General features: G+C 40.3%; 2 protein-coding genes across 2 annotated transcripts; both read right to left on the reverse strand.

The window, feature by feature from the left end:
* Nucleotides 1–1,922: 1,922 nt before the first annotated feature.
* LOC106565052 (odorant receptor 131-2-like) lies at nt 1,923–2,918 on the reverse strand. Its single transcript, XM_014131676.2, has one exon. It carries the CDS (start codon nt 2,916–2,918, stop codon nt 1,923–1,925), a length of 996 nt encoding a protein of 331 aa, XP_013987151.1.
* Nucleotides 2,919–6,575: 3,657 nt separating this feature from the next.
* On the reverse strand, nt 6,576–13,004 carry LOC106565034 (matrilin-4). The gene is made up of 4 exons (XM_014131617.3): nt 12,511–13,004; nt 12,018–12,170; nt 11,618–11,722; nt 6,576–6,920 (listed from the first exon to the last, which is right to left on the reverse strand). Exons 1-4 carry the CDS (start codon nt 12,971–12,973, stop codon nt 6,862–6,864), a joined length of 780 nt encoding a protein of 259 aa, XP_013987092.3. The 5' UTR covers nt 12,974–13,004; the 3' UTR covers nt 6,576–6,861.
* Nucleotides 13,005–15,306: the final 2,302 nt, after the last annotated feature.

Consider the following 15,306-nt stretch of genomic DNA (forward strand, 5'->3'; position numbering starts at 1 on the left):
TGAAAATATGGAGAGTGATACGCAGTAATGTGTTCTATAGGGTGCATGTTTTGAATATTTTTATTCTGTACAGGCTTCCTTTTCACTCTGTCAATTAGGTTAGTATTGTGTAATAACTAATATTGTTAATCCATCCTCAGCTTTCTCCTATCACAGCCATTAATAACAGGATTTAAGTAACATAAAACAATCCCCATCAAAAATCTGTCAATTTATGACTGTCCGCATCTGTGTTGGAAGGTCTCCGAGCTACAGTGGTATTTGTCAGACCATAAGACATCCCGAAAATCAGCCTTCTCACGAGAACGTCTGTAGCGTTCAAATCATTTGGGCTTGAAACTAATATGACCCCACTTTGGAAAGGGGAGACTCTCACAAACATGATAATGGTTGGTCTACGACACCAAACAGTGTCACGGGACTGAATTTAAACCATACAAATGAATGGACGTATGGAGGTAGTTTTGTGCCAACAAAAATATATATTTTCCTGAGCTTTCTTGTATCTCCTAGACATAGGACATGCATTTTAAAACCTTATGATTAATTTTTTTGTAAATGTATGAATGTGTTTTTCAATACATTTCTATGGGCTGTAGTAGTAAAGGCCAAATAAAATATTTTATCAAATAACTTTTACATATTTTTGTACACCTAAAGGGGTCCTAAAATTCCAAATCAAATTGCTAAATGATCCATGGTATGACCATCTTAAAACAATTCCATATTTTAGCTTAGTAGAATTTTTGCCCATCTACCAATAGGTGCCCTTGGCGAGGCATTGGAAAAGCTCTCTGGTCTTTGTGGTTGAACCTGTGCTTGAAATTCACTGCTTGACTGTGGGACCTTACAGATGTGATTGGTACAAAGATGGAGTAGTCATTCAACAATCCTATTTAACATTATTATTCCATGTCTATGCTTTTTATGTGACTTGTTAAGACATTTTTTACTCCTGAACTTATTTAGGCTTGCCGTAACATAAGAATACTTATTGACTCAATACATTTCAGCTTTACATTTTTTATTAATTTGTAAAAAGAAAATCGACTCTGACATGATGGGGTATTGTGTGTAGATCAGTGACACAATCAATTTTTTTTAAGCCATTTTAAATTCAGACTAACACAACAAAATGTGGAAGAAAAAGTCAAGGGGTGTGAACTTTCTGAAGGCACTGGTGTGTATACATGCATACATACTGAATGTACAAAACATTAAGGACACCTTCCTAATATTGAGTTGCACCCCCCCTTTTGCCCTCAGAACAGTCTCAATTCGTCAGGGCATGGACTCTATAAGGTGTCAAAAGCAATCCACAGGGATGCCTGCCAATGTTGACTCCAATGCTTCCCACAGTTGTCAAGTTGGCTGGATGTCATTTGGGTGGTGGACCATTCTTAATACACACAGGAAACTGTTAAGCATTAAAAACCTAACAGCATTGCAGTTCTTGACACAAACCGGTGTGCCTGGCACTAATTACCATACCCCGTTCAAAAGTACTTAAATCTTTTGTCTTGCCCATTCACCCTCTGAATGGCACACAGACAATCCATGTCTCAATTGTCTCAAGGCTTAAAAATCCTTCTTTAAACTGTCTCCTCCCCTTTATCTACAATGAAGGGGATTTAACAAGTAACATCAATAAGGGATCATAGCTTTCACCTAGATTCACCTGGTCAGTCTCTCATGGAAAGAGCAGGTGTCCTTAATGTTTTTTTTACACTCAGTGGATAGATAGATATTGAATTACACTGTTTTTTCTTCTACATTTTCATTACAATTCAAGTTGCTGCCATAATTATTTGGTGAAGAACAATAAAACCCTTTCTCTATATATATCATGAGAAAAATAATTTAGTTACACACCTTTCAAAATAAACCACTGAAAATATAGAGTATATAAACATGGAGAAGAATTATCCTGCTATGTGATCTATAAAGACCTTTTCACTTGGCTGGTGGTGTTTGAAAGGGACACATTTTGAGGATAAATGCTTATTCACCCTACACATCAAGTACCTCTTCAGATACTTACAAAAGGTCTGATCTCTAAGCCCATAAACTATTGGACTAATAAATCTGGGCAAAATATGAACAATTACATAGCTAGTAAACCGGATCTCCAGCGCATGTGTGGAAAATATATATAGCAACAGGCTGTCAATCAAAGGGCCTATGTAGGTGAACATGCACATTAACAACTGTACAGCATGAAGCAAGATGGTGTTGCGAGCCTTCTTGGCATCCGCATTAGCCGCCTTGGCAGTGAACATGATCCTGAAATACGTATAGAAAAGAGTGAACCAAACAACAGTCAGATACACAGCGTGGGAAATGTTTTTCTTCTCTATCAGGTACGGGTTGCGGAAAAGTGAGTCTCGACTACAGAATATGTTGGAGTGGAAGAACTGAAGTGGTTCTGTGGCCAAGAGAATGAAAAGGTCAGGTAAAATTGGAATGGCGCCCATGATCCAAATGATTCCAATGAGAATGTAGGTCCTGCGCGCTGTACATATCTGAGAATGGCGCAGCGGTATACATACAGCTATATAGCGCTCTAAGGCCATGGTAGCCAGGTTCACAGGAGTATTCAAAGTGGTAAAAATGGCGATCATCAAAAGAAAGCAGCAAAAAGACACATTGATTGTGAACAGGATGTAGCTTATGACATGCAGGAAGACAGCAATGGTCAATTGGATCATGTCATTGATCACCAGGTGAATGAAGAGGATGTAGCGAGGGTTGACATTGAAGGTCTCGTATTTGAAGAAGGTGTGGACAAATGTGCCATTGATGTAGTTAATGGAGATGCACAGCGCCACCACAATAATGTTCTTTGTCAACGCCGTGACAAACGTGTCTCTGACCTTGAGAGAGATGTGTGTGACGTTGCCATCGACTGAGAAATTCATCGCTCAATAGTTGCAACCTGTAATGCAGTAGATTAGCAATATTTGGGCTGAAATATAAGGTAAATCAGATAGAGCTTTGTCATTTACATCCTCAAAGTTCAGATATTTACCTCATCACCCATGAGTTCATCATACTACTGCTATTTCTAAATCTTGCTATAATAATGACTTGGTTAGGTACAGTAATGTACCATCTACTCACCTTTCTATATGTCCTCTAATCTGAAGATCAACCTGACATAATATGTGAGTCTTCATCTCTGGCATGAGTTTATATAGTATAATTTGAGTCCTGGGACTAGCTTCTGACAAGGAGGGTCATTCCCTTAACACGGGCCATATTGCTCACACATGCAGCTTTGCCACATGAGGGTGTTGAAGAAAAAAAAACATGTTCACATGATATTTTTTAAGTGATGTTTGACTCATAATCTAATATAACACCTTTTTCCCAGTTACTTTGGCTGTCATCGATTGCCCAAGACAGATTCTTTGATATTTTCTAGCTAAATACATTCCTTTAATTGTTTTTTTTTCTGCTGCTTGGGAGTTCATAAATGGGTATGGTGTGATTTAATATTTGTCATTCTCACATTCAATTTCACATCAGCATCCCCTTGAAAATAATCGTATCCCCAATGAGCACATTAGAATAGATCATTCACAGCTTGTGCATAATCAAGGGAAGGCTACAAAGCCCACGCCCAAACAAATGTTAATATATTCATGCTTATTGACATAGCCTAAACAAATACACTGTACATATTCAATCTCCACAGTTGGATCTGTGGAGAGCCTATGCCTCTCTCACTCAGATTTCTGGCTCACAGCCTATGAGTACATTAGATGTACATTATGTATTTACTGACCTCTGAAGAAGTCGAAGTGGGTTTAAGTTGACTGCAAATGCCACTTTAACACTATGGTTTAAACAGGTGTTATCCCTGTTATCACCAAAGTTCATCAAAATCACAATTTACATATGTTGAACATTTTGTTAAATTTATTTGACCAGTTTCTTGTGGTTCCTGAATGGGGAAACATCACTATTAATGTGTTAGTTGCTAAAGGGTGGTGACTCAAATATGAACTGCTGTAATAAAATCACCAAAGTTGTATATCATCAGTGCTTTAGACTCCAAATAACACTGTGCAAGTCTGTTTACTAACTTAAAGGCATTTTGATACTGTAGACCATACACTGTTTTTAAAAAGGTTACACAATATTCAGCTATGTACAACAGCTATTGTTTTGTTGAACTGTCTTTCCATACATTGCTGGCATTGTTTACCGAGTGCTTAATTGCAACATGCATGTTTGGTATACCAAAATTTGGTATATATTCTGTCCACTCATCTATGATTTATCACTTGATTTCTTTTTCATCCAAAATTAACAAACTCAACCATGATGCACTTAACACCCTGTGAATATACAAGGCCACACACGGTTTAGCATTGAAGGTGTAGTGGGCCCCACTTCAGGACCCACAGGAGGGTCATAGGTAGGCTGTTATGTGCCTGGGCTTGTGCCATCATGGCCATTGAGGCCAAAATAAATGATTTGATTGGCTGAACATTGTGCTCTTCAGCTCAAATTTCTGTAATCAAACCCAGTAAACCAACACATAAAGCATGGTATGAAGGGCAGCTGAATCAATACAGGTGTCTCAGGAAGTGGTTTTACTTTTAGACAGCTATATGGTGTGTGCCAACACTTCCTTGTCTGAGCTCCTCTGCTTCTTCCGTTCACTTGGCAATGTTACACCAGACTGAAAACTTTAGAGGCTGATTGTTGTTGAAAAGCAGTTGCATATGTTTTTCCACAGATCCTTGTGAGAGTCGAAGGCCAGACTACCTATTGGGACAATTAACATGTCTTTACCAAGGCTTGGGGGACCATCTGGCATTTCACATTCTCCAGTCTTGGCTGGGAGTCGGCAAACATGGCAATGGAAAGGGGAGCTCCGTCCCATTAGCCTTAATTAGATGCTACTGACAAAGGTCATCCAGGGCGGGACACTTGTGGAAAGACAACATAGCATCCCAGGGACTTATTAGAACGTCTATGGAGATAAGAACTGAAGTTCATCACCATAAAGTATGTCTCTGTTTGCAAACAATAATGAAGCACGATCCCATTACACATTACTTGTCAATTTAGTCCCCCAGGGGTACACAACACTTCTCAGCCCAATTAAAGGGTGACTGCTCTCTGGTTGCAATGATTCTATGAGTCGGTTCAGAGTTATGAAGAAACAACACAGAGAACAGTTCAGTCTTTATTACCATCTGTGCCAGAATAGAGAGTCTTCAACCATTACAAAAAAGGTTATTAGAAAAAATACAAAAAGTACAGGTAACCAAATATAGGAGTATAAATCTTTCCATCGCATGGTCGTTTAATACAAGACTAAATAAAGAACAACAAGAAACTAAAAGGCCCTCTTGTTCATTTACATAGCTCAGTGACATTCTCTCGGTCTCAAGAAAATGCAGTAAAATCCTTCAAAGATAGGGCAAATCAGTTCAACTGTAAAAGCTCACTCCATTTAAAATAAATTATAAACAGGGTGGTTCGAGCCCTGAATGCTGATTGGCTGACAGCTGTGGTATATCACACCATTTACGACGGGTATGACAAAACATTTCGTTTTACTGCTCTAATTACATTGGCAACCAGTTCATAATAGCAATAAGGCACCTCGTGGGTTTGTGATATATGGCCAATATACCACAGCTAAGGGCTGTGTCCAGGCCCCCGCGTTGTGTCATGCGTAAGAACATATACCACACCTCCTCGGGCCTTATTGCTTAAGTAAACCACAGCAATAGTTGGGCATAAACTTCCCTTCCTTTGTGGTGGTATTTTGATTTCACATAATATACCAGTAAATTCATGACCTCATTCAACTTCATACATAGTTACAAAGTAAGACAATTAATGTGATCTTAATTACTCATTTAGGATGTCTTTTTGGAGCTCAAATTAATACAGAACTTTCTCACCCTCTTGACAGTAATGTTTTGCTTTGATCTAGGTAATTTTGTGACGCTTGGTTTCACTTTTGTGAATCCAGGTACCCTAATTTTGTATTCTTTTTACGACTCTCCTATAATTTATTCTTCAAAAAATATTGGATTATATTACTTTCTATGAGAAAATGCGTCCGAATTTGAAGTGGTAATAATAATAATACTTATTAATAATTTTTTCCCCCAGTTATCTACTGCTGGTATCAAACTTGCTATAAACACATAACATTAACAAACCATATTAAGGATGTCTTTATGTCTGAAACGGAGCACAAATAAAAACCGTCTGGTGTGAGAATGGAAAAATACTGTGTATTTAACACGCACTATGCAGAAATCGCCCCGGCATTTCCTGGTTGATAAAATTCTAATACTTTGCCTAATTTAAGTTCATTGTGACATTATAGTGTAGAGAATCTTTGTACCATGTAAACAATTGTGAAATAAATGTTCCATAACCAATAATATTTTATTTTCAGCTGTTTGAAGATGTACAAAAATGAAAGTAAAAAGACACACAAACAAAACTTTAAAACTGGAAGCATAGAACCAATCTACCAGCTTCTTAGACTTTCGATGACAGATCTATAACTCATATTTCTATGTGAATTTGGTTGGGTCGCCCAAAAAGTTACATATTGGAGCTTTAAGTTATAAACAATGGATATACTTTCTAGTTGCCTGTGATTATGTCTACATTAAGTATGGATGTGCTTGAAGTCCATTGCATGTCCACATTCATGCGCTGAAATGAGATATTCAACATAAAATATTGTTTTGGGTCATTTACATCATGGAAATTCGACATTGATAGGACTTGTGTTTTTACTGTTACATTCTTGACAGGAAAATTATTCTATGCTCAACGCATCTCCTTATTCTTGCTGGGTTACTTGAATGACATCCCTCATTTTCGTGACAGCAGCTGGTTCTCCATGCCCTCCAATCGTGCAGTCATACCTGTCAGTAGAAATGGGTTAAGGAAATAAACACATCATTCAATTTTAATGTCAAATGGCCTGTATGAAAAAAGTTGGGCTGAGTTTAATGATATTGTGGTCAGTAGTAGTAGAATGGGATGGCATTATTGGATTGATGTTGGGCTGAATCCTAACTTGAAACGTGTGAACAAAATTTGGACTTTGGTATAAATTATGCATTGATGTCAATGGAAGATCTCTGCAACAACTTGAGTTACACACACACACACACACACACACACACACACACACACACACACACACACACACACACACACACAGGCATTAGGATTTGGGCCTACAGTATATCACTTAAATGCATATTTATAAAGTATCTATGGTAATGATAAAAATATATATATATATACAGTACCAGTCAAAAGTTTGCACACCTACTCATTCAAGGGTTTTTCCTGATATTTACTATTTCCTACATTGTAGAATAATAGTGAAGACATAAAAAATATGAAATAACACATATGGAATCATGTAAATCAAATCAAAATCAAATCAAATCAAATTTATTTATATAGCCCTTCGTACATCAGCTGATATCTCAAAGTGCTGTACAGAAACCCAGCCTAAAACCCCAAACAGCAAGCAAAGCATGTGAAAGAAGCACGGTGGCTAGGAAAAACTCCCTAGGAAAAACTCCCTAGAAAGGCCAAAAACCTAGGAAGAAACCTAGAGAGGAACCAGGCTATGAGGGGTGGCCAGTCCTCTTCTGGCTGTGCAGGGTGGATATTATAACAGAACATGGTCAAGATGTTAAAATGTTCATAAATGACCAGCATGGTCAAATAATAATAATCATAGTAGTTGTCGAGGGTGCAACAAGCACGTCCGGTGAACAGGTCAGGGTTCCATAGCCGCAGGCAGAACAGTTGAAACTGGAGCAGCAGCACGGCCAGGTGGACTGGGGACAGCAAGGAGTCATCATACCAGGTAGTCCTGAGGCATGGTCCTAGGGCTCAGGTCCTCCGAGAGAAAGACAGAAAGAGAGAAAGAGAGAATTAGAGAGAGCATATTTAAATTCACACAGGACACCGGATAAGACAAGAGAAATACTCCAGATGTAACAGACTGACCCTAGCCCCCCGACACATAAACTACTGCAGCATAAATACTGGAGGCTGAGACAGGAGGGATCAGAAGACACTGTGGCCCCATCCGATGATACCCCCGGACAGGGCCAAACAGGCAGGATATAACCCCACCCACTTTGCCAAAGCACAGCCCCCACACCACTAGAGGGATGTCTCCAACCACCAACTTACCGTCCTAAGACAAGGCCGAGTATAGCCCACAACGATCTCCGCCATGGCACAACCCAAGGGGGGGCGCCAACCCAGACAGGAAGACCACGTCAGTGACTCAACCCACTCAAGTGACGCACCCCTCCCATGGACGGCATGGAAGAACACCAGTAAGCCAGTGACTCAGCCCCTGTAAAAGGGTTAGAGGCAGAGAATCCCAGTGGAAAGAGGGGAACCGGCAAGGCAGAGACAGCAAGGGCGGTTCGTTGCTCCAGCCTTTCCGTTCACCTTCACACTCCTGGGCCAGACTATACTTAATCATAGGACCTACTGAAGAGATAAGTCTTCAGTAAAGACTTAAAGGTTGAGACTGAGTCTGCGTCTCTCACATTGGTAGGCAGACCATTCCATAAAAATGGAGCTCTATAGGAGAAAGCCCTACCTCCAGCCGTTTGCTTAGAAATTCTAGGGACAATTAGGAGGCCTGCGTCTTGTGACCGTAGCGTACGTGTAGGTATGTACGGCAGGACCAAATCGGAAAGATAGGTAGGAGCAAGCCCATGTAATGCTTTGTAGGTTAGCAGTAAAACCTTGAAATCAGCCCTTGCCTTAACAGGAAGCCAGTGTAGGGAGGCTAGCACTGGAGTAATATGATCAAATTTTTGGGTTCTAGTCAGGATTCTAGCAGCCGTATTTAGCACTAACTGAAGTTAGTTTAGTGCTTTATCCGGGTAGCCGGAAAGTAGAGCATTGCAGTAGTCCAGCCTAGAAGTAACAAAAGCATGGATTAATTTTTCTGCGTCATTTTTGGACAGAAAGTTTCTGATTTTTGCAATGTTACGTAGATGGAAAAAAGCTGTCCTTGAAACAGTCTTGATATGTTCTTCAAAAGAGAGATCAGGGTCCAGAGTAACGCCGAGGTCCTTCACAGTTTTATTTGAGACGACTGTACAACCATCCAGATTAATTGTCAGATTCAACAGACAATCTCTTTGTTTCTTGGGACCTAGAACAAGCATCTCTGTTTTGTCCGAGTTTAAAAGTAGAAAGTTTGCAGCCATCCACTTCTTTATGTCTGAAACACAGGCTTCTAGCGAGGGCAATTTTGGGGCTTCACCATGTTTCATTGAAATGTACAGCTGTGTGTCGTCCGCATAGCAGTGAAATTTAACATTATGTTTTCGAATGACATCCCCAAGAGGTAAAATATATAGTGAAAACAATAGTGGTCCTAAAACGGAACCTTGAGGAACACCGAAATTTACAATTGATTTGTCAGAGGACAAACCATTCACAGAGACAAACTGATATCTTTCCGACAGATAAGATCTAAACCAGGACAGAACTTGTCCATGTAGACCAATTTGGGTTTCCAATCTCTCCAAAAGAATGTGGTGATTGATGGTATCAAAAGCGGCACTAAGATCTAGGAGCACGAGGACAGATGCAGAGCCTCGGTCTGACGTCATTAAAAGGTCATTTACCACCTTCACAAGTGCAGTCTCAGTGCTATGATGGGGTCTAAAACCAGACTGAAGCGTTTCGTATACATTGTTTGTCTTCAGGAAGGCAGTGAGTTGCTGTGCAACAGCTTTTTCAAAAAAATTTGAGAGGAATGGAAGATTCGATATAGGCCGATAGTTTTTTATAATTTCTGGATCAAGATTCGGCTTTTTCAAGAGAGGCTTTATTACTGCCACTTTTAGTGAGCTTGGTACACATCCGGTGGATAGAGAGCCGTTTATTATGTTCAACATAGGAGGGCCAAGCACAGGAAGCAGCTCTTTCAGTAGTTTAGTTGGAATAGGGTCCAGTATGCAGCTTGAGGGTTTGGAGGCCATGATTATTTTCATCATTGTGTCAAGAGATATAGTACTAAAACACTTTAGTATCTCCCTTGATCCTAGGTCCTGGCAGAGTTGTGTAGACTCAGGACAATGGAGCTTTGGAGGAATACCCAGATTTAAAGAGGAGTCTGTAGTAACCAAAAAAGTGTTCAACAAATCGAAATATATTTTATATTTGAGATTCTTCAAAGCTGCCTTGATGACAGCTTAGCACACTCTTGGGAACTGGGAACTTGGAAAAATACGAGAACTTGGGAAAAATACAAGGTCAAATCATGATGTCAGTGATCTTCAGGTCGGAAAGTCGGGGCTCTAGAAACAGGCCCGAGTTCCCGAGTTGGAATTCCGAGTTAAATGACCGTTCAAAACGATTTTTCCCAGTCGGAGCTCGTTTTTTTTCCAGAGTTCCCAATTGTTTTGAACGCAGCAATAATCCCAACCCATACTGATTGTCATAGCTATCCACCATGCATGAATCTGCAGTTAGCTAAAGTTAACCAACAAGGTTCAATGTTAGCTAGCTCGCTAACATTAGGCTATAACTAGCAAGGCAAATTTCTTTCTGAGATACTAATATTACTACACAGATCAAACACGTAACATTAGCTAGCTAGCTAACAGTACGCTTTAATTTGCAATGAAAACAACTTTCTGACAAAATTATAAACGTATAATATCTGAATGTTGCTAGCTAGATTCTCTTACCCGTATGCATGGATGAATGCTTATCCCTCTCTGTCACAGATGCCATGGTTGCCCTTAGTTTGAAGATGGAATCCAGAGACTGGTGTTTTATAAAACAGCCTTCTGTGTTCTCTTTTTGACTCTTTTTGCAATCAAATGCCAGATTTTTTTTCCATCTCCTTAGCTATCATACTCTGCTTCCAGCGGGTATTCCACTGATTTCAAAACTCGGTCAACTTCTTCCGTGACAACAACACTGTTGATCTCCATTTCAGAAGACTCTACAATGTCTGGTTCATTGAAAATGTTTTTACGTATATCAGGGATTTTCTCATGTTCTGATTCATTTTCAGTCAGAGAGAGTCAGCATGGCACGATTGTCCTCCAGAAAGTGGAGGGCATTAGCAACACTTATGTACTTTTTCACGATATCTTTCACAAAAAGCTGCAGTAGAAAGGATTACCTACACATACTGAGCAGCACATGCTACATGGCAGCACATGCTACATGACAGACCAATCCGAACTCATCTCTCGGCATGTCCAGCCCATCCATTATCTCAGCCAATTATGGCTAGCTGGAAGATTCCCCTTTTTCTGGGGCTAAACCAACTAGGCTAGTAATTTAACAATTTTATTCGTATTTACAGATGGCATACAAGTTTGTTATTAAGGCACATGAAAGTTCACATTTTCCGGAAGGCATTTCTGCCAAAAACCCATTTTGATCAAAAATAAATGTTTAAGTTCAAATACCTCTCCTGTGAAGTAGTGGCGTGCGACACGCATATTTTCCTGAAATGAGTCGCATATACAGTAATTGGTCATGCTACAGCAGGGAAAGACAAGCTACAAAGTGCACCTTTAATGAACAAGTGCAGTATATAGAAGGATATATTTTGTTTTCAGCTGCTCCAGAGTGGATATTGTTGCTTGCTGGAACTCAACCAGACTCTCACAGGCACATGGGTCTTTCACCTCAATCTCTCCCTGGCTCTCCTCTGAAACACACACACACGCGATTTGTTTTACTATCTTTGTGGGGTCCACAACACACACAGAAACAAGAAACAAGAAACAAGACACAAGACACAAGACACACACACACACACACACACACACACACACACACACACACACACACACACACACACACACACACACACACACACACACACACACACACACACACACACACACACACACACACACACAAACATTGCCTGACTGTAGATAGTGTTCTAAAATAACATGTTCTGATGTGTTGTGATTTGCTTTGATCATAGAATACAGTACCTGCACAGACATTGAGCTTGAGGTTCTCGGCTATCTGGTTGATGAAAGTGAAGTCAGTGGTATAGAAGAAGTGCTTGTCTAGTGTCTCTGAGGCAATCTCACGCAGCTCATCCTCCACGGCCTTCCCAACACCAACAGCATACATGGTGATACCTGACAAGGAGGACAACACAGTATGTCACAAAAATGTTGGATGAAGTCCTAAACTGTATTTAATTGCAAGAACTGTTTTGTTGAAACAGCCAGTCACACACCAAAGTAGCAAATGGCAGCTGATTTGGGCACATTTGTTGTCTGTAAGTAGTACGTATTACGCTTTAAAGAAAAAGTTATTAAACTGTTTTCATGTATGAACCAATTGATTCCATATTTCCTAGTCATGTTATATGAGCTCTTATCAAAGCAAGATATTCTCATTTTAATGCAATCTTTGTCATTCCCTTGGCTTTATGTAAACATTACTGCAGGCGCTTTATAAGTTTATGTCACCGACCTGCTTCTTTGGCCTTCTTGGCCCACTCAGTGATGTCGTCCTGAGAGCGGCCGTCAGTGAAGACCAGGCCCACGCGAGGGATGTTCTTGCGGGCACTCTCGTCCTCCGAGAAGCTGTTCTCCACCATGTGCTTGAGGGCCAGGCCCATCATGGTGCCCTTCTCCATGTACTCCACGTTCAATACCGCCTTCTTGATGTCATCTGCCTTCTCGTACATTTTGAGGGCGAACTCTGTACGCACGTGGCTGGAATACTGTACTAGGCCCACTCGAGTCCCATGGGCGGACACATCCAGGGAGTCCACCACCTGGTTGACAAACTGCTTGACCAGCTCAAAGTTCTGGGGACGCACACTCTTGGAGCCATCGATGAGGAGGACCAGGTCGATATTGGCCGAACTGCAGGCTGGGTGGAACATGGGGGTAATCAGGGCCCTTTTGATACAGTAACATGCCCCTTTCATTTACCATGCATGGATTGTAGGTCTTTCATAAAACACTGTGGGATGTGCAGTTATTATGCATTTTACCAGATCGGCATTGTAAAAGAGAATTTCTTCTCAATGACTTACCTGGCTAAATATTTAAAAAATTTCTAGAGCTGGATTTATTTGTAGGTTATGTCATTTCAGTAGCAAGGCTCAAGCCACGCCCACCTGAGAATACAGCTCAGTTCAGCTTTCATTTGGTTTTGTTTGAGAAGTGGATTATCACCGATTGAACTGACAATATTCATACGATTACTTGTGCAAACCACATTTTATCTTGGGCTTTACTATCGTGGAGAAGTGTGTAACTATGTCTCAAAAGGATGGGGGTATTGTCAGAAATCGTAGACATAGGGGTTCTATTTTTACAAAGCTAGCGCAATGATAAATATTAGCGCTGCCGGTATAGCTATAGGTTCCGGGGGTGTATCAAAAATATTTTAGCTATTTTCACAGGGAATTGAGTGCAATAGCTGGCGGTGGCGCGAAAGGGTTGGGTTTAACTCATTATAGGTGTGAAGAGGGCTTAGAAACTCACAGGCCAATCAATGCTGTTCACTGCTTAATACGACATGCCGTTGTCTCAAGTTCTGTAGGTTACTGACGGTCTTTGTGATGTCTTAATTCGGCTGGGGGCACGGAATAGTCTCTTCCTAGTCCATTGCGGATTGATACAGTTTAATAAATAGCAGCCCACCCTGCATTACACTGCTGGCTTGCCTCTGAAGCTAAGCAGGGTGGATCTGGGTCAGTCCCTGGATGGGAGACCAGATGCTGCTGGATCTGGTGTTGGAGGGCTAGTACGGGGCACTCTTCCCTCCAGTCTAAGGAAATCCCAATTCCCAAGGGCAGTGAAGGGGACGTTGCCCTGCGTAGGGTACAGTCTTTCAGATGTGACATTAAACAGGTGTCCTGACTCTTTGTGGTCATTTAAAAATCCCATGGCACGTATTGTAAGATTAGTGGTGTTAACCCTGGTGTAATGGCTAAATTCCAAACCTGGCTCCATTCCATCATGGCCACCTAATCATCCCCCTCATTACTAATTGGCATATATCACTTCTAAACTGATGTGTGATGAGTGTTCTGGCACAAAAATGGTTGCTGTGCATCACCCAGGTGGGTGCTTCACATTGGTGGTGGGTTTCCCTCTACTATGTAAAGTGCTTTGAGTACCTCAGTTGGTAGAAAATAGCTATATTAATTATTACAATAACCAGTAATAGCAACAGTGAAAAACATGGTTTTATATGACTGAATAATTTGAATATGTTTGGCGTGTATTTGGTAACTGGACAAGAGCCGCTCTTCGGAAATGGTCATGGATACAAGCTGAATGGAGTAGTCTATGCACTGCAGGTATGCCTATGTGAATTGTGAATAATGCAAAAGCCTCACGAGTAAACCATTTTAGAAACCTTTTATGGATAGGCTACTTGGCTAATGCATGTCCAGGATAAAAAAAAGACACCAGACGCATTGCTATTGAACCAGCTTTTGTTATAGTAGGGTAGCATATACGGGCTTGCTTTTTAATCAAACAAAACGTAAAACAAGCAATTGTTAGACATGTACACATATACAGGTTGAAAATAGTATTTGGCACAGATAAACACCTAAATTGGAACGCAGTGGCTGTACAGTAACATGCTATACATAACGTCAGACCTTAGGCTATGCGCTTCTGTTAAAGGAATTTAATATCTTGATGATAATAATCAATAATCAATTCGCCTTGACTAATGCCCAAGGTTTGTAAGACAATGGGTCATAATAATTAGGCAAGGACTCAGCTTTCTGCAAAAGGTTTCTGTAGCTTTATTCAGAGAACGTTCTGAGGTCAGGATAACAAAACAGTCATTATATAGTTCTTGCTTACTTACGCACATGCATTTACACACAATCCGTTGGTGACCTGCAACCCCCATAAACTTCTCACACTGTTTATCACTATCCAGCGCTCAGCCTGTTCTTTTCCCTCAAGGTTAAGAACTCTTTGAAGCTTTTACTCCCTTGACCATCTGTCCCTCTATCTCTCTATACTAATTGCATACACACATTTCTTTCCCTCTCCAGTGGTTCCTGGACTTTCCGGAACTAATCAGACTAATAGATCCCTATATTGATTATTACATTGATTATTCATTAAACCTGCTGTATGACTTAATAATTCATCATGGTTTATTGATTCATTTACATTTATTAGATAATTCTCTTATCAATTCCACCCTTAAATGATTCAATAATTCACCATGATGATCAGATGCTATATGAGAACCCTATTAATCACACGCTATATGTAAATACAA

This window comes from Salmo salar, chromosome 12 (genome assembly GCF_965601325.2).
Source record: "Salmo salar chromosome 12, fSalSal1, whole genome shotgun sequence".
NCBI lineage: Eukaryota > Metazoa > Chordata > Actinopteri > Salmoniformes > Salmonidae > Salmo > Salmo salar.

What these genes read in the sequence shown, in the direction of transcription:
- LOC106565052 (XM_014131676.2), bottom strand. Translation starts at nt 2,918, where the DNA reads ATGAATTTCTCAGTCGATGGCAACGTCACACACATCTCTCTCAAGGTC.
- LOC106565034 (XM_014131617.3), bottom strand. Translation starts at nt 12,973, where the DNA reads ATGAAAGGGGCATGTTACTGTATCAAAAGGGCCCTGATTACCCCCATG. An exon ending in CAAGAAGGCCAAAGAAGCAG is followed by an intron (nt 12,171 to 12,510) that starts GTCGGTGACATA and finishes CCTCCTTGTCAG; the next exon opens with GTATCACCATGTATGCTGTT. An exon ending in GGAGCAGCTGAAAACAAAAT is followed by an intron (nt 6,921 to 11,617) that starts ATATCCTTCTAT and finishes ACCCATTTCTAC; the next exon opens with TGACAGGTATGACTGCACGA.